Here is a 20,437-nt window from a genome sequence, read left to right as displayed (position 1 = left end):
TCGGGACTCTGCTTTATAACTTATTAGTTTATTACAATAATCACACTTAGCTTTGCCATTGTTCTTCACATATAGCCACTCAACACATCTTGCGGTCCATCTTTAATGTTTAGATTATTGAAGGTGCTATTGACGTTTTGAGAAAAAAATAAATAGTACTGAAACTAAATTATTAAAAATAAACTTGCGGGACAAGGCAAGCACATATCTTAGCCGTTTGTTCACACTCTGCCTGTATTAACATAAATGCTGTATTTTAATATAGCTTATTTTGATTAATTAGCTTTAACTGACAGCCTTTTCTTCTTTTTCCGCGGTTATGCGGCATTATATTTCACACGCATATGCAAGGTGACTGAATATGAAAATAAAATACAAAACATACTGAGCCATTAAGTAAAAAAACAAAACAAAACAAAACAACAGTTATACTTTAAAGCAGAACATTGACGTTTTGAAACAAAAAAAACGGAACTGAAACTAAATTATTAAAAATAAACCTGCCAGACTTAATTTATGTAATATTTTCATTATTCATTTATTTTCATTATTCGTTTATTATTATGTACTATAATTGAAACATAAAATGAGATCGTAAATATAATCAACAACGAAAATGTAAATAAAAACGTAAATTAAAAATATAAATGAACATGTCTAGTCTTAGTTCTATCAAAATAGCAAACCCTACATCTCTCTATATTTAGACTAAAAGACTGCTTTATTTATTTATTTATTTATTTATTTATTTATTTAAGACTAATTATTTGTACTGAATGTTTGTGCTTTCATTTTAGTTGTCTTTCATTTCTTCAATTCTATTTTCCAAAACGAATCCTCTTTGCACTTAATAAGTTTACAATAAACCAGGTAAAAAAAAAATTAAATGTAAGTTGAGGTGATCGCAAGTTCACAACTGTGAGGTGATGTGCTCTATCGGCAGGATAATCTATATTATTTTGCTGTTTTTCATATGCGCACGTTTAAGATTTGAGATTATAACATTGCCATGATAGTCAAAGAAATCAAAACATTATTTTCACCCCAACGCAATTTAATCGGGCACTGAAGGCTAATAACTTAATTCTTATATTAGCTTTTTGACTTCTCACCATGTATCTTTTCTACAGCATAGTATAGTGTAAGAGCATGTCTATTACCAGAAAAACTAAATTAAAATTATATTTTAATTGAACACATCACATCACATACAGTAAGCTACGCCTACAGAACAGTCTGTTTAGCATTGTGAAAAGGCAAAGCTGAATATCTGTGGTTAAAGTGCCACCCAGCGGTCAAATGCTGCTGGCGCATCAAGCACCGCCGTCGCCGCGGCATGAATGGCGGTACAAGGAACACATTGAAGTAGTAACATCTGTAGTATGAGGTGACGTGAATAAAACTGTTGATCAATTTAGGCGGAAGTGACAAACTACAAGCTTTACATGTTTATATCAGTTTTATATCTTATAAATGTGAAATCTGTCACTGTTTTGGGGCACACCAGCTTATAGATATCCTAAAAATGAAAAATACTGATACTAACATCTAAAAAACTTTATTTCAATTTTATTGGACCTTTAGTCAAGTACAAATTCATACTGTATTGTTGCTGTCCACCACTGAATGGAAGTCACTGGAGTTCAAACCAAACACTGAACCCCATTCACTGTCCCTGTATGAAATAATGTCTCTGGCAAAAGAAATAAAGTCACGAGTTTGAAAACCACGAGGACAGAATTGTCATTATTTGGGGATGTACTGTGTCTTTAATAGTTCTGATGCAAGTAAACGCTATGAGCTATTAGCTCTCCATTCTCATGCAGTGTTTATATAAGGGTTTCTCGGTTTATTTACACATGCTGGATCATATGAGTGAAATCACCTGGGCCACAGAGTCACAGTTTGTGTTACTCAGCAGTGACGCTCAGCCAGAGGGGGCAGGGAAGGGAAACTGTGAGGCTTAGCCAAGGAAATGGAGGAAGCTGTCGAAAGGAAACAAAAACTCCCATCTGCCTCCATTTTTTTGTTGTTCGATCCGAATGTGATTCACTGGTTCTTCAACTGAATATGGAAACACTGGCAAGTGGGTGACAGTGGATTGCTCGGTCAGAGTGAGAAATGCACCCCTGCTTTTACTGTTACTTTTTACTCACACAGGCTTAGTCAAAACAAACACACCGTCAGGTTATGAGAGTTGTGGAATATTTATGAGAACAAGTCAGATGCGTGAGTTAAAAAGCGAGACTTTCAATTCATACTTCCGTCATGGTTTACAAGCTTTTGGGTTGGATTTAATCAGTATTTCTTTTTCACTTCTGTTCACCAAGGCTCCTCTTAATTAGGGTGAGCAGAATTCCAGTTTTACCTGGGACAGTCCCATACTGCAACTCTATTTTTAGTGTTCTGACTCATTATAATTTAGTTTTTTCCCGTATTTGATTTTTCTTAAAAAATAGTTCCCCTAAAATAAAAATCCTCTCTCAAGTGGTTGTAAAGTTTTAAGAATTCATTTCTTCTTTTGAACACAAAACAAGATATTCTAAAGAATGGTGGAAAAATACATAAACAACTATTGACATCCATAGTAGGAACAAAAAATACAGTGGTAGTTTATGTAAAAACACAGTCAATGGAAGTTTAAAAAAAATATTGGCCTACCATCGAAGGCTTTAAGACCAAGCAGAATCCTCATTTGGCTGTTACTTCAGCATGACTGAAGAAAGTTAAATTAGCTGGTCAGTTTGTGTTAGCCCAATAAATGAAAATAGGCTAGTTTTTAATTTAAAACTTGAATAGCATCAATTTTTCTAATGATAAATTATGTAATCAATTTGTATTTGAAAAATAAGTCTTATTCTCATATTTTTTTTCTTCAAAAAAATCTTTATGAAATGTTTTTGGTACATCAAAAAGTGTGGTTGATGACCATCCAGGAAAAAATAGTGCTTAAAAAGTATTTAAACCTTATAATTAAATAGGAAATGAGGCAAATAACTGCAAAAAAGGTCCATATTATAATGAAAAGTGTATATAAATATTACATTTATTACATACATATATATATATATATATATATATATATATATATATATATATATATATATATATATATATATATATATATATATATATAATACACACACACACACACACAGTTGAAGTCAGAATTATTAGCCCCCCTGAATTTTTAGACCGCTTGTTTTATTTTTTTCCCCAATTTATGTTTCAAGGAGAGCAAATTTTTTCAACACATTTCTAAACATAATGGTTTTAATAACTCATCTCTAATAACTGATTTATCTTATCTTTGCCATGATGACTTATATTTTACTAGATATTTTTCAAGACACTTCTATACAGCTTAAAGTGACATTTAAAGGCTTAACTAGGTTAATTAGGTTACCTAGGCAGGTAAGGGTAATTAGGCAAGTTATTGTATAACAGTGTTTTTTTCAGTAGATTATCGAGAAAAAATATAGCTTAAACGGGCTAATAATTTTGTCCCTAAAATTGTGTTTAAAAAATTACAAACTCCTTTTATTCTAGCCGAAATAAAACAAATAAGACTTTCTCCAGAAAAAAAAATATTATCAGACATACAGTGAAAATTTCCTTGCTCTGTTAAACATCATTTGGAAAATATTTAAAAAAGAAGAAAAAAATGTGAAGGGGGCTAATAATTCTGACTTTAACTGTATATATACACACATACAGTATGTAGTCAAAGCCCTCTTTTTAATTTTATTTTCTTTGATTTTTTTTTCTTTTTTTTTTATATTTCCCAAATTATGTTTAACAGAGCAAGGAAATTTTCACAGTATGTCTGATAATATTTTTCTTCTGAAGAAAGTCTTACTTGTTTTATTTCGGCTACAATAAAAGCAGTTTAATAATTCAGGGGGGCTCATAATTCTGACTTCAACTCTATATGGATATAAATAGACCATAGGGGGTGCATAAAATATACTACGCACACCTACTTGTTATGAAACCCTGTGCATTTGATTGTGATTAAGAAAAGAAGTTAATCTGATACCATGATTAAAGTCAATGAAAAATGCATCAGTGTAAGTCTTGAATAATGCAAAGAAACAGAATCCTTTGATATGATAATGGGTCAAAATGCTAATTTGTCTTTTTTTTTTAACCATGTATTAAATGTACTTAAAAGTTAGAATGTCTTTGTTCAATGTTTTGTAGTATTATTTCTTATAAATTTAAAGTAAAAGAAAATAATTCGTCATGATAATCTTTTCACCTGAAAATTAAAGGTTAAACATTTTGACTAAGAAGATCCAACTTCATCAGAATAAGTAACTTTAATATATCTGTAGTGTAACTTTAATTATTTTCTAATATTTTGGGGAGAACATAATTCTATTGTTATGATAATCCAAAAATCAGAAGATACTAACTTCAGCTTCATCAAAATAAGTAACTTTAATATATCTGCTGTAGTAAAACGTTTTTTTTATTTTTTTATTTTTTATTTTAATTATGTTGTTCATGTCATTCCAAACATAAATGGTTGTTGTTTGTGGAAAACAATGTTCATGTTAATTAAAAATGTTCATTCATTGAGTTTGCGGTTAAGCTTAAAAAATGCCTCAAAAATCCAGTGATTCCAATAAATAATTCACTATTAAAAAAAAATAACAAAAGGTTCATGAATGTGAGTTTTGTGTTTTGACATTTAACTAGGAGAGAGTGAATAAATGAAGAACTATCCAATTATGCAGTTAAAGGATTTTCTCTTGGTTGAGAATGAAAAGGTCTCTGTTATTCCAGCTCCTGATTAAATACAGGCTGATCCAGCACTCCTTTAAATCTTTCAGCTGGGTGACATCATTAGACCTGAACTACATAGTATTTAAATTGTGTAACACTAGAGCTCTCAGGATGTCAGATACAGATAAAAACGTTAAACTTGGTGCTGCATTTCACATTGTGTGCTATTAACTCAATCAATCACGTGCATCTAATTCACGTGTTGAACTAGATTACATCGACCAGTGGCGAGGCTACAGAGAGGCCACTGAACCACTCAGATGACTGCTGGTCAGACGAGCCAAATAATTTTTTGTTTTGGGAAATGCACTGAAATGCATACATTTAGGCAACATTTTTGTCACCTTGCAGAAATAATTATTTTTGCATAAAATGTGTCTTTAGTGTGAGCCGATCATGCAGTTGTGTTCTTGTTTTTCATGTTGATCGCTAAATGCAAGAGCTGTCAGTCTGAAGGATTAATCCAATACAAGTGTGTTCCTGCAATAAAACAGTTCCTAATAGGTTCTTACTCACCGTCTCCACCCACCTGAGGTGCAGTTTCTATTGGATCAATGTACTAATGTTTTAAAATGACATTATCATCTTCATCATCAACAACATAATCATTATCATGAAGTGATCACATCCTAGATGTAGTGCTTTAGCAATGTACTTAGGATTATCTCAAGATTTGAGTGCCAAGTTACATTTCCCTAATGTTCTCAGTCGATTTTAAAAACATTATTGTGGAAGATAATAGAACATTCAAAACATCCATTTTGTTTTCATTCAATTTTCTTTTATTCGAAAGATTATGTTAATATATTGTTATATTAATGTTATCAGAATGTTATTTAAATAGCTAATAGAACATTCCATTCATAATGTATATTCAGTTGAAGTCAGATTTATTAGCCCTCCTGAATTATTTTTGCCCCAATTTCTGTTTAACACATTTCTAAACATAATAGTTTAATAACTCATTTCTAATAACTGATTTATTTTATCTTTGCCATGATGACAGTAAATAATATTTGACTAGATAATTTTCAAGACACTTCTAAACAGCTTAAAGTGACAAGTAAAGGCTTTACTATGTAGGGTAATTAGCCAAGTTATTGTATAACGATGGTTTGTTCTGTAGACTATTGAAATAAAATATAGCTTAAAAGGGCTAATAATTTTGACCTTTAAAGATTTTTTTATTAACTGCTTTTATTCTAGCCAAAATAAAACAAATAAGACTTTCTTCAGAAGAAAAAAATAATTTCAGACATACTGTAAATATTTCCTTCCTTTGTTAGACATAATCTGTGAAACATTTAAAAAAGAAATAAAAAATTCAAAGAGGGGCTTACTTCAACTGTAAATATATATTTTCTATCAAATTTACAAGAATGTTCCACAAAATTTATTTGAATCAGTTTGCATGCTAACATTTATACAACTTTTAAGTGTTAAAGTCTAGATAGGATATATGGCCGGCCGCAAGTGTGACATGCACATCAATCAAGCAGCATTTTTTTGACACTGTATAACAATAATTAATATTCTTTTAGTACTGTGATGGTTGGGTTTAGGGTTATGGTAGGGGTTAAAAAAAATAAATTTTTGGGTGGTTTAATAGATAACATAAATAATACTCGGTACAACTACTGTTTTACGTTACTGTGACGTTTGGGGTTATGGATGGGGTAGGGGTAGACTTTATTAAAATACAATAAATTGGAAATTTAATAAATAATATAAATATTTTTTGTTAACTTCCGGCCGCAACCATATCTGATTTAGCAACAACCCTTTTAAGGCCCAATCCCAATTATATTTTTGTACCCCAACCCCTTCCCCTTGGCCCTTACAACCAAGGGTTAAGGGGAAGGCCTCAAAATAATTACCCCTAATAATTGAGACAGCACTACAGCACCTGCACATCATCACATGTCATTGCGCTTTCAAGCTTCATATAAGATCAGATGATAGCGATGGCTGTAGTTATTCCAGTTGTGGTATTTTTTGGTATTTTCAGGAAATCACTGAAGGCATATATTAAGTTATCATAACGATCTAATGTGGCCATATTCATCTATGTAAACACACAAAAACAACACTAACATTATAGCAGACACTGTAAAAAGCTCATTCCCAGCCACTAGACTTTTCTGACAGGATATTCGAGAGTCAGAATGTTGTGAAACTGCTATACAGGAGGTATTATTATGGATTATAGATTGTGAAATTTAGCGGTTTATTTAGCTTTTTTTTAAGCATGAAGGTAAAACACAAACGCGGTAATGAATATATTAAAAAATGTTTGTTTGTTGTAAAAATTCGTAATAATGACAAAAAATACTAATTTGTGGATCTCCTTACTTTCGGGTTTAGCAATACTGCCGTTGCAGCTGGTGCATTCTGGGAAATTTTCTTACCCCTTGGTTTCGAGTGTGGTCCTGAAAAAACTTTGTTCAAAGGGCTATTCACCCCTTCCCCTTAGCCCTACGCCTTCAAGCTAAAGAGAATTGGGACACCCCTACCCCTTGGCGTGAACGCGAAAAACGAGTGGTAGGGGTAAGGGGAAGGGCTAAGGGGTAGAATTGGGATTGGGCCTAAGTAACTTTACTGAATATTTTTTGAACTTTCTCTGTCAGCTGGGTCAGTGTTAATGTTTTAAAAAGCAGATATTTGTGTCAAATAAGGTGGAGAAACAGGGCCACACTCACCATGGACCAGCAGCAGTTTAAAAGTGTCTACCAGCAGAAACAAATATTTCTTCTCTGTAAAGTTCACTCGAAAATAACTTCATATTGACCTGATCATGTTCAGCACAACGTCACACCAACTCAACATCACTTCAATTATATCGTATTCTTAAATATTTGGGTACCATTTGATTACAAACACTCCTTTTCTTCAGAAGTAGTTCTGTGTATGAATCTGCTCACAGATTCCCAGAAAAGCAAGTTCTTCCTCTTTAAGCACTGTTTATTTATGTTTGCCCCCTAGCTCTCAAAGGTCTTGCCTTTTCAACTGCCTCCATCATGTGTGTTTTTTTTGCTTGACAGCACTTTTGAAACTCCACTAGTTTTCTGACATGCTTCATTCGAAACATGTCCAGACATGCTTAAGTACATCTGTCGTTTATTTGCAACTTCCTCACAATTGTCCTTGTGTTTTGCTTGACTAAGAACAATGGGGTTGAGCATGTGGAAAGATATGCATTTATTGCAACAGCGAAATGTCCATCAGATACGTACAGGGAGATTGTTTCAGGTGATTCTCACATGGAACGCAAAGATATTCTTTCCTAAAAAGACATAGCTAGTCATGGTTTCGTGAGTCAGAGGTGCGATTCATGAGCAGCTTGTGTTTGAACCTGACTGCAGGCCTCTTTTCCTCTCGATTGCAGTGGAAACAGATGGAAACAGATGGCTCTGCCTGATACCACCCACTGGCAACCAGAGATCAGCACCTTTTCCTCTCTATGAGACAAGAGATCAGTGGAATACACTAAATCCCTTTATGATGCAGTTCCATTGCACTATTGGAAACAAGGATATTTTCCAAAGAAGGAAATTTTGTGTTGCTTTCAACAAGTCTCTTCCACCACACTGAAAAAAATGATTCATTGGAAATTACTCAATTTTTTTTACGCAAGTGGTAAATTATATGGGCTGAATTTAAACTTGCAAATTATTTTTAGTAATTCATTAATTCATTTTCTTGTCGGCTTATGCCTAGTTCAGACTGCGTGATTTTTAGCCCCGATTTTGGCTCGCCGACAGGTTTTGAGAATCGCCGACAAATGCCTGAAATCACAGGCAAATTGCTGCTCATGCACGTGAGTGACAATCACACAGTATGAGCTATCAAAGACGCGATCTGAAAGAATCGCCGATGAGTCGCCGATGCCTGCGAGATATTTGAGAGGGTGCTCGCTGCAGAGCCATTTGAGGAGAGCTGAGCTCCAGCGAGGGGGAGCATGAGCTGTCGCTCCTCCTCCTGTAAGCTGTTTTAATGCGTACAACAACCCCACCCCTAACCCTACCCCCAGTGACATCACTCGTAGAAGAAGTGCAAAAGAGGTGGAGCTCAAGCTTAAGCTCCCCATCGCTGGAGCTCAGCTCTCCTCAAATGGCTCTGCAGCGAGCACCACTTGAGATATTTGGCATGCTAAATATCTGGAGCTGTCAGCGATTCAAATCATGCCGTGTGAATTAAGTTTTGACTGAAAATAACATCAGCGATCGCCTACAGCCAATGAGAGAGCAGCATTCACTTGTGTGTGCGTGTGTGTATACCTGCTGCAGGCCAGCGGGAGGTTGGGGGAGAAGTTAAAAGCGCTCTGTTTCGGTTTATTTAGACCCACGAAATGCAGGAAAAACTAGTGGAGGTTTGACAGGACTCAGGAGCAACCGTGTCTGTTTGACGTTTCATACAGAAAGAAATTAGTTTATTATCAACGTTGAGGAGAAATGGCTAATTCCCTTTAAACCCAGGTGAGCAAATATGTACATTTTCTACCCCATTAAAGGCTTCTTACTCATTATGTAGTTAATAACAAAAGATATACTACGTGTTTTTGGCTGTGAGACGTAGTTTGGACGAACTTGTCGGCGAGTCATGCAATGTGAAAGTCCCTGTCGCCGATCCATCTTGCAGTGTAAACAAAGCAGCGACGAAACGCTAGCCCAGATAGTCATGCAGTGTGAAAACATCTGTGACACGATTACTTTAAAAATCATGCAGTCTGAACTCGGCATTAGTCCCTTTATTAATCCGGGGTCGCCACTGCAGAATGAACCACCAACTTATCCAGCAAGTTTTTTACACAGCGGATGCTCTTCCAGCCGCAACCCATCTCTGGGAAACATCCACACACACTCATACACCACGGACAATTTAGCCTACCCAATTTACCTGTACCGCATGTCTTTGGACTGTAGGGGAAACCTGAGCACAGAAACGCCAACTGAGCCGGGGTTCGAACCAGCGACCTTCTTGCTGTGAGGCGACAGCACTACCTACTGCGCCACTGCCTCACCTTATATTTATATTATAGATTATTTACAAACGCTTACCTTAAAAAAATTTGCAAATCCAGTTAATCTTTTATTTTGTGCAAGGCTGCATGCTTGATTAAAAAAACATACACTACCTGACAAAAGTCTTGTCCCCTATTTAAGTTTTAGGAACAACAAATAATAACTTGACTTCTAGTTGATCAGTTTAATGCCAGAAGTAGCTCATATGAAAGGAAAAGGCCTCTAGATTACTCTAAATTTACTATAATAAAATATGAATACCATTTCACAATTTTACAGTTAAAGTAACTAGGTTAATTTATTAAATAATAATATAATATAATATAATATAATATAATATAATATAATATAATATAATAATAGACTAACTTATCTCAAACGTTTGACTGGTAGCATATGCTACAGGAAAAAATGCATTGGACATCAGCCACAGTTGTTAAGTTGATAAGCCAATCAGGCCACAGTGGAAGGTTAAAATAAAAAGGCTTTCCATGACTACAAGTAAGTTCGTGGCAGAAATCCAGGTTGTTCAATGCTGTGTGTGAATGATTGCCTGGCTTGTTCAGCACGCCTGCCCATGTAGCCCATTTTGAAAATAATTTACGGCTTCTGCTTAGAGATGCGCTCGCAACAGAGAACATGAACCACTTAGTGACAACATTACTTGAGCAGAGAGTTGCTCATTGGAATACTACAATATTCATATATTTTACTGGAGCTTCTAAACGGGTAAGGACATTTAGGGTAACATTATCGGGACAGTGAATGCTACATATTACAGAAATAACTTTTAAACGTTTTTTGCAGTGATTTTGGCAGTCAAATTAATGCTTCTCTTCTGTTTTAATAGACTTTAATTTTACATATTGGAAATATATAGAGGAAATTTACCTAGTGATTATTTTATTGGATCCTTAATATATTAAAACCACTTACCACGTTTACTGCTTCCAAACTTTTACTATATATATATATATATATATATATATATATATATATATATATATATATATATATATATATATATATATATATATATATATATATATTGCATTAATTTGTATATTTATTTCTATGATTTCTGTTATTTTTAATGTATGTTTTCTTCTGACAAAATGTGTAGAATTAAAAGTGCCATTGATTACCCTGATTAAATAAGTTAAGTTGTTCTCTGATGAAGTAGGTATGTGGCTTAGGTCAGTTAAAAAATTTGATTTGATAATTTATTAGCATAGGACTTACCCCAAGAATAAAAAGCTCAGTTTTGACCATATTTAGAATGGTCATGAATATTAATGAGCTTAGATCTGACGCTCTGCAGCTTATCTCAGGGCCAACACTCTCTCTCCAATTACAAAGATGTATTAAGAGTTGTATTTTTCAGTTTAAAAGACAGAGGTCCCTCGTTATTCGTGGAGGTTATGATCTAAAAATAACCTGCAATAGGCAAAATCTGCCAAGTAGTCAGCTTTATTTTATTTTACAAATTTTATACATTAAGGCTGTAAAACCCTTCTCTACACACTTTACATGTTTTTCAGACAGCCAATAACATTTTCATACTTTTCTCTCTTGTTTAAACTCAAAGTTCAAACTTTTGTAGAAAAATAAGTCCAGTTTTATAGAATGAATCCAAAGATCAAAACCTGTTAAGGCGCAAACATTCATTACTGACTTGTGGCACCGGTGTGCATACCCTGATATAAACCTATGGATACAATTCTAAAATGCATGATGCTGTGTGGCACAGCGCATCTGGTTTTTGAACACCTTTACGATGGTCTTGATGCATACGTTTACAACTCTTATTGCATCCTTGTTGGAAATCACACTGCAAGCGACCCAATTTTTGTTAATTTTGCAAGCTGAATGCATTCTGTATTGTACAGAAGACATGGAGAAGATTGATTGACAATGGTCTACAGCCAATCATGACACAGAACACAATATGCTGTAAAAAAAAAAGCACGTAAAATTGCACACACAAAAAATCTGCAAAACTGCGAAACGGCGTTATAACGAGGGAATACAGTATATGAAGACAAACATTTGCATTAATAGATGAATTTTCTAAAGTTTACTGCCATCCTTTCACTCAAGAAAATCACATAAGAGCTAAGTGATGTGACACAAACACACGTTAAACAGTTTACATGTTTTTGTTGCCTTGTTACAAATGGGTACACGAGTCTGTTGCCTCATTACAAATATACGTGGCAAATTTCACATGTTAAATTAACAAAAGATACATTTAAACAGAATATATGCCTATTCAATGTCATGTATGGCCACCTTCTTTACAAAACTGCTCCTTTTTAGTCTCTATGAACTTAGAAAAATAAAATCAGGAAAAAATATTGTTGTAATATCATTAGGAAATACTGTTGCCAATAAAACTGTGCCTGGGATGTGCACATTATCCTGTGTGCATCGTCAGAGTCTGTATTTTTTAATACTTTTTACCAGGATTTTATTGACCTTATTCTCCGCAGACGAGTGGGCGCTGCCATTTGAATCTTTTTGGCACAAGACTTCCGGTCTCATTCACTTCCATTCATTTTTAGACATTAAAAACTGCTCGTTTCGCTGTTTGATGTTGCAAACTAATATTTCCTTGTTATATTATTCTACTTGGTCTGTATAGTCATGCAAACATTTGTTTGTTGAGCAAGTAGTTTGACCGTTTTTTGCCGTTTATTATTCCTTGTCATTTCTCCCATAGGCGACTGAAACGGAAGTTCTAAGACAATCGCAAAAACAGGCGCACTTCCGCATTTTAGAATAAGGTCAATACTCAGGATTTACATGAGAACAAGTAAACAATGGTGTTTGAGGCTCACAGTATGTAATTTCCTTGTACTGGACTCTTACTATTCAGCTATGCCCATGTATATCCAGACTTTCATTCTATGTCACCTTTAGGAAATATGAAAACTCATTCATTCATTCATTCATTCATTCATTTTCCTTCAGCTTCCTTCATAAGAGGTCACCACAGCGGAATGAACAGCCAACTTATCCAGCATATGTTTTACACAGCGCATGTCCTTCCAACTGCTACTCATTACTGGAAAACATCCATACACTACGGCCAGTTTAGTTTATTCAATTCACCTATAGTGCATGTCTTTGGACTGTGGGGGAAACCAGAGAACCGGAAGGGAAACCCATGCCAACACAGGGTGAACATGCAAACTTTAACTGACCCAGCCGGGACTCGAACCAGCAACCTTGCTGAGAAGCCACAGTGCTAACCACTGAGCTACCATGTTGCTCAAAATATAAAATCAGATACTTAAAAACACACAAAAAAAAAAAAAATCAAATGCCTTTATCAGCTATTAGAACACTGATTGAGGTTTTTGGAAAAGCCCGTTAAAACCGTCTGGCTTAAGTGCCAGATTAGTGTGTTTATTGTTACCGCTCATTTCGTGAATGTGACGGTAAAGATGTGCTCATTAAATGGGTTTCTTGGACTGACGTTGTACAACAGCTTGTGTTTTTTTTCTAGTGACTCAATCATGAACGTCTCATTCTTACTCTCGGTTCTACCCATACACTACCTGTATTTTCATGTGTTTCAAGCACACTCATCAATCGTTGTGACTCTTCTGTGCGCACAATGGTAATTGTGGTTGTATATAAATGTTTTATTATGTCTCCACAGTGTTGTTGTGCCAAAGACTTTGTATTGCAGAGGAAGAAAAAAAGCGGGAAGTGTATCTGAGGTGTGATACACTATTGACTCAGTCTGAAGACCTGAACAACATCCCACAGTAAAGACAGGAGGGAACTTCCCTGACTGTTTTGATCAAGAAACATGTATACATTAAAAGCACCTCATTCTCTTTAGGAAGCTCTTTGGGTCTGCTTCCAAGAAACAGATGAAACCAGGTGCCCCAGCTCAAATCAATTTGAATGCTTCTGAATTGCTATCAAATGCAATTTAATCTGGGTTTGGAGTAAAGCTGCGTCTGGAAAACCATTCCTTTGAGTGTGGGCGAAGAAACCGTTCAAACTGAAATTTATATCCTCTTGGTTATGAAATGTTATCATGAGAATAAAACCTCAGCAAAAGAGATTCATAAAAGCAATTTTCTTTCGCCAAATAAGGTCTCAAGGGCATTTTCAGACAAGAAATTAGTCATTTTAATGGACATGTCTAATGTAGATCAGCTCCAAACAGAAGTTTAATGGTATATTTTTCTCCACTATTTATTTATTTGAATAAAATCTCAAGAGCCTTTTTTCATTCATGAAAAGAATCTGTTTAACAGACATCTAACACTAAAAAAATATTTATTTATTGCATATTGAGGCCCTACATCCTAACTATATCTATGACTTAAACTCTTGAACTCATGTGACCTCATTTACTGAGTCCTGTGGGTAATTCACAGTAGATGATGCCTTTTCAGCCCTGATGACTTACTACAGATCTTACAAATAGGATTCTCAACTTTTCTTAAACGATTTCATAATTACTGTAGTGTAAAAAAAAATCATAAAGTCATCAGCCAATTTGCTTGTTTTTATTCATCACTATTACACTGTAACGGCTAATGTCGAAATCTATCATTCCGACACACTACTGGTGTTTATTATATTGAAAGAAAAAGAAGCACAATTTATACTTGCACTTTTTTTTAATTTTCTTAAACAGTAAAATTTAGTTTTTTGGCATAATCAACAAGAATGCTGAAAGTAAATAATTCTTTAACATTCAGAATATAAGAGAGTTGCACACAGTATGGTGCTTCAGGATTAGTATTGATAAATAACTATTGTTAATCGCAAATATTGGATTGTGGTAGTGGTTTGAGAACAAATAAGAAACACTCATTTTAATAACTTGTATGTATATACCTGTTTTGCACCATGAGGTTGGTTATTAATTGTACAGCCCAATGTTGATCGCTTCTGTTCACATTAGCTCAATATATTTTATTGAGGTGTGAGCCTAAACTGGTCTCACGTTTCGGTTCAGTTTGGTTACAATTTGGTTTAATTTGATATTTTGGTGCATAATGGTGCCTTGATGATGCCTTCCATAAACAACTAGATTGTACTTCACAGCGCAACAATTCTTGTACTTAATCGTATAAATATATATTTATATATTATGTGTAATACAATTTTGTCCTTTAATAAAAACAGTCAGAACGGTACCTTTAAAAACTCAAGTACTCATGCACAGAACAACATGAGTAGTGAGTTTGTGTTTTAAGCGTTTTTAAGTTGGAGTGTTTTCATTACTTGCGGTCGTCTTCCTCGTCATAGTAAACTACCGCAATATAGCACATATGTGATAAATGAGGCGATGCAGTGGCGCAGTAGGTAGTGCTGTCGCCTCACAGCAAGAAGGTCGATGGGTCGAGTTTATGTGTGCAGTTTGCATGTTCTCCCTGCATTCGCGTGGGTTTCCTCCGGGTGCTCCGGTTTCCCACACAGTCCAAAGACATGCGGTACAGGTGAATTGGGTAGGCTAAATTGTTCATAGTGCATGAGTGTGTGTGTGTGTGTATGTGTGTGTGGATGTTTCCCATAGATGGGTTGCGGCTGGAAGGGCATCCGCTGCGTATAAATGTGCTAGATAAGTTGGCGGTTCATTCCGCTGTGGTGACCCTGGATTAATAAAGGGACTAAGCTGACAAGAAAACGAATGAATGAGATAAATGACAGCATTACATAACCAGTTAGGGTCTATTACAGAACCGACACCAAATTGGTCCATGTCTGCAGAAGAAACAATAAATTTTGACACCCCTAGTACTCTTAAAACAGTTAATAGGTTAATAGTGGAATTTGTACAGAATAACTACATTGCCCATGATGATATACAGAAAATTCCACCAATCAGGGAGGCGCAGTGAGCAAAGCACAGCAAAATAGATATTTAGCTCCACCCATTCCTATAAAGCAGTGTCAATGATGTCGGTATATAAAACGTTCTCAAAATACATTTGTATATTTATGAAGATATGCATAGATTAGATAAATGAACTAGATAAATCAGCAACTTTTTATAGTTTGAATTTCACTGTTGTTTATCATTTGCAATGCAATACGGGTATTGTTTCTTTGGGATTGATTCAGTCCCTTATTGAATCTGTTACAGTCTTACCTTGTCTGATTCCATATACTTTGCTTAAAATGAAAGATTGTGTTGTGTTTACCTCAGATGTTTTTAATCCTTATGGTAAAAATATTTCCAGCACAAACACTGCTGAAAACAGACTTTAATGCACTCTAAACCTGCTTTTTGTCTTTTTCTTTTTACCTGCACAAATAGCTAGAAGCAAATGATAAGGGAAATTAATTTTTCTGAACACTATAAAATAAAATAAATTAAATACCACTGGCACTACACCACCACCATACAATGCCATTATTATTTGTCACTTTCTGAACAAGACTTACTGATGTGTCTCCTCGCAGATTCCTTCACCATGTCCAACCAGCCTCTGCCACTCTCTCAGGAGACTTTAGCCCAATTCAATCGTTCCCAGTCCACAGAACCAGAACCCCCAGGACCTCCTAGGCGTCGTCTGGCCTCCATTTCCACTCGACGAAGCTCTAAAGACCAGTCTAAAGACCACCCGCACCCCAGACCACTGTTCATCCGGGCCATGACGGGTCTTTCCTCCGAGTCCTCGTTCATGAGTCCCAGCGTGAGCACCTCTCACATGTCCATGGGCAAACGCTTCTCCTTCGCGGGCTGGCATCAGGGCGGAAGGGTGAGTTTTTCGGGACTGTACCTTCAGCAGCCCATTCAGGAAGTGTATGTGGAGAACACCTACAGAACAGGGCCCGAACCGGGCTGCCGCTTCAGCGCCAGAAGGACCCAGCAGATCTTACAGGCAACTCTGGATGCGTATTTGGAAGGTGTTTGTTACAGTGCTGACAGTTGCAGCCAGCTTTGTCAGATGTTGGCGGATCTGGTGCTCAGTAAGCTGAAAGATGTCAATCCGCCACGGTATAAACTCGTGTGCCAGGTGGTGGTCGGGCAGAGCGGTGATCATGGTGTAAGGCTGGCCAGTCAGAGCCTGATTAATCCAAATACTGACAACTACACATCCGCCGTTTTCCAAAACCACTCACTGTTCGCTGTGGCTGTGGTACACGGAGTGTACTATGAGTGAATTCCAAATCATCCTAAATTTACTTTAAAAATAATGTGCTTTAAATCTCAAATATAGGCTATAATATATTTCTTACAATAATTAGTAAATATACACATTCACACCAATTTATGAAATTCTGATTTGCTTTTAAATCTTAAATATATATTTAACATACACTAATAATTAAAATAGTTTGTAATAATTCAAATATAAGGTCCTGTTATGGTCCATTTATATCATTAATTATAATATGAGCATTCACACCAATATTTGATACCATTCTGATTATAATGAACACAATGTAGTTTTGTCCACTTAAATTCTCACTTTCTCCAGATTTATTGTTGGAGTTAAATTAAAGGGCAACTATTTTATCTTTTCTTCAAGATTTTTATATAAGTGTGTCTCCAGAGTGTGTCTGTAAAGTTTGCTCAGATCACCCATCAGATTATTGGGCTCTATGCACGGCGGCGCGTGACGCATTTCCGGTAAAATTTAAGACCCCGAGCCTACTTCCGCCGATCGTACAGTACAGTACTACAACAGGAGCGCTACTGATAAAAACGAGTAATGTTTTGGACAGTTGTCTTAATGTTTTATGCCATTATAGCCCACTTATATATGTTTATGTCAGCTACATAAATATGACATCTAAACGTTTAAAAGTGTCATTTTAAAGACGTGAGAACAGTTTTTGTAGATACCACTGCTGTGTTCAGCAATGCACAGCGTCAGAAATTGAACTCTTACCTTAGTTTCCACACGTTTCCAAACGACAAAGTCGTGCAGAAGAGGTGGGTTGTTGATATTAAACGTGAGAATTTTTACAGAAACAGAAAAAAACTAGAGTGTAGCTGACAATTTCAGTCTAACTGATCGAGGCTCGAGTGCCAAACGGATGCAGACATTTGAAGAAAGGAGCTTTTATGGCAAATAATAGTTTGTTTTCATTGCCTTTGAAGTAAAAAAACTGAACATTAATATACATAAACATTTCTTAAGCTACTTTCTAAGTGCAATTTTTAAATTCAGAATAAAGACCTTTATTTTATTCACTGTACATATAAAATATAATTCACTGTATATAATTTAAATTAAAATTGTCAAAAAAATGTAACATTTTGAAAAAAATATTTTATTCAGATGAACAGAAACAATGACATTGAATCAGTTGTTTTCTTGAATCAGGTGCTTCTTCTGTAACTTGTGCATAGAGAGGTATTTGGGTTTATACGTATTAAATAAATAAATAAATCACCCATCTGTTTCATGGAACCTAACACATAATTGATCCATTCCAAACAATTGTTCATGTTACAACACACATTACACATTTCAGAGTAATGGGCTGTCTGGTAAAGCAAAGCAACCAAATGTTTGCATATCCCACTCTCAGCCACACAAGAGCAGGAGCTATTAACTAGCAGACGATGGCATGGATCTTCTGACGGATGTCCGCTCCAGGATGAAGTAACACATAAAATTTTCTAGCTCTGAATCTCATAATGTTACCTAGAAAACAGAAACAAGAATATTAATAGGTTTTTAAAGAGAGTCATTAAAGGCAGTTCACTCAAAACTGAAAATTTTATTTTCTCATCCTTCACTTGTTCCAAACCTGTTTGAGTTTCTTTCTGATGTTTAACACAAACAAAAATACTTTGAAGAAAGCTGGAAACTTGCAACCACTGATATTCATAGTAGTTCTTTTTCCTACTATGGAAGTCAATGGTTACAGGTTTTCAGCTTTCTTCAAAATATCTTCTTTTGAAAGGCATCTGCAGCAATATCATCAGATTAAACTACACAGTAAATTATTAATTTAAATTATTTAAAAGTAGCTCCCTTTAGTCACACTTTAAAATAAGGTTTCATTAGTTAATGTATTTGCTCACTATTAAAATAACTATTTAATAGTTAGCATTGTTAAACTAATTTACTAATGAATAAAAATCCAAAGTCATGCTTGTTAACATTAGCTATTACATTGTGAGTTAACAAGCACAATGAATAAGCATTTGTTCATTAACATAAAAAAACTAATAAATATTGCAATAGACAAATTGTTGATGTTAAATTAACTAATGACACCTTATTGTTTTGGGTCACCCTCCCATTTAATTACAATGTTATCGACTAAATAGAAAGCATGCTATCTACACTGTTTCACTGCATCTGTCATCTCCACTGTTTCAGCAATAAATCTCAGCATTGACACAGTGCTATTTGTCTGTTGTGGATGGAACGGCATTGTATTATTTTATTCCTAATATATCTTGCTCAATAATCATGCTTACAAGCTAAGACAGCATCTGTGTTTCTGTAATTATCCGAACTGAACAGTGGTGGTCACTTTAGAACAGTAAAAGTATGAATGGGACAGAACTTGTATGCTGTCCTACTCTCAGCTGGTGAGGAGACTCCGATTTCTTCATAGATCTATCGGTAGTAATGAGCTCTCACTGAGATCTTATTTCTGCCCTGTTTTTACCTGACACTATGAGACAGAATTACGTACACATATGATTATTTTTACTTACGTGATAAAGCTGCCGATGGACGGATCGTAAGAGTATTAACGCTAAAGTTAGCCTTCAGGCTAGCTGAACTTACCTTCATAATTGCACAGGTAGGAAGATGCATAAAACTTGAAACCTTTCTCAAGCTTTGCTCTGCGGGGTTGTAGAACACATCCGGACAATCATTTGCACATCGTTGACCATAATTTACTCGCAAACAGCGAGTAAATATTGACGACTCTGCCATAATACTGTTTACCGCCGCTTAAAATCACCCAGACCGGAAGCTGGACCGCGGCCTTAGACAAAACGCGGAAGTAATGCGTGCATATAGGCCAATTCATTATGCTTTTAAGAATATTGTGATTTTCTGCTTTGAACACAATGTAGCTGTTTTTGTGTGGGGTTCTCCCCACCCACCATTCCCATGTGCCTGTCAGAGTGAGTGTGCCTCAATGTCCGCCTCGGCTGCCTCAGATAAACAGCACAGTGACAGACATGAACGAAACCGATCTCTTGTACCGTTTGCGAGAAATACAACATTAAGAACTTTCCCAAGGATTATTTGATGTATTTGTTGTGGAGTTAATTCAAGCCTTTCTGTAACAGTGAGTCACAAACAATGTCGTTACAAAGTTCATGCACGCACACATACACAGTGCTCACTTAACTTTGTACTGTTTTTGCATGGCTAACGTGACAGTATACATGTTAATATCCATGATACCAGTAGCACACATCCTGTCTTGTGGATATGATTATACATGTTAATACAGAGCGATGGTAATACGCAGCTGTCAATCAATGGACCTCAAAATGGGAGGGATTTGGATCCTATTTAACCATTATGAAATTTGCTGAAAAAATATACTATACTTACAGTTCTGTCCAAACAGCTTCCAAAAGATGATTTTCATTATAGGTGCTCTTTAAATGTTTTATTCTATAAACTACTGATTACATTTCCTACAGATTTGAAATT

The 20,437-nt window shown here is 35.4% G+C and overlaps 2 protein-coding genes across 4 annotated transcripts in view; one reads left to right on the top strand and one right to left on the bottom strand.

The window, feature by feature from the left end:
* The window catches only part of ankrd45 (ankyrin repeat domain 45), a 116,973-nt gene extending 99,565 nt beyond the window's left edge, over nucleotides 1-17,408 (bottom strand). The window contains exon 1 of one of the 2 annotated variants that reach the window (XM_073917426.1): nucleotides 16,233-17,408. The gene's annotated coding sequence lies outside the window, so the exon portion shown is untranslated. The remainder of the gene's footprint in view (nucleotides 1-16,232) is intronic. The other variant, XM_073917428.1, reaches the window with a different exon arrangement.
* On the top strand, nucleotides 16,262-19,156 carry dynlt4 (dynein light chain Tctex-type 4). 2 transcript variants are annotated; one of them, XR_012392919.1, is made up of 2 exons: nucleotides 16,262-18,562; nucleotides 18,675-19,156. XR_012392919.1 is itself a non-coding variant. In XM_005171351.6 (1 exon), the coding sequence occupies exon 1, from the start codon at nucleotides 16,262-16,264 to the stop codon at nucleotides 16,952-16,954; it is 693 nt and encodes a 230-aa protein (XP_005171408.2). In that variant the 3' UTR covers nucleotides 16,955-19,156. The 2 variants fall into 2 exon arrangements, 1 of the variants encoding a protein (XP_005171408.2); XM_005171351.6 differs by having other exon boundaries at nucleotides 16,262-19,156.
* Nucleotides 19,157-20,437: the final 1,281 nt, after the last annotated feature.

Source organism: Danio rerio, chromosome 2, assembly GCF_049306965.1.
Source record: "Danio rerio strain Tuebingen ecotype United States chromosome 2, GRCz12tu, whole genome shotgun sequence".
Classification (NCBI taxonomy): domain Eukaryota; kingdom Metazoa; phylum Chordata; class Actinopteri; order Cypriniformes; family Danionidae; genus Danio; species Danio rerio.
This window is presented reverse-complemented; position numbering and strand designations above follow the sequence as displayed.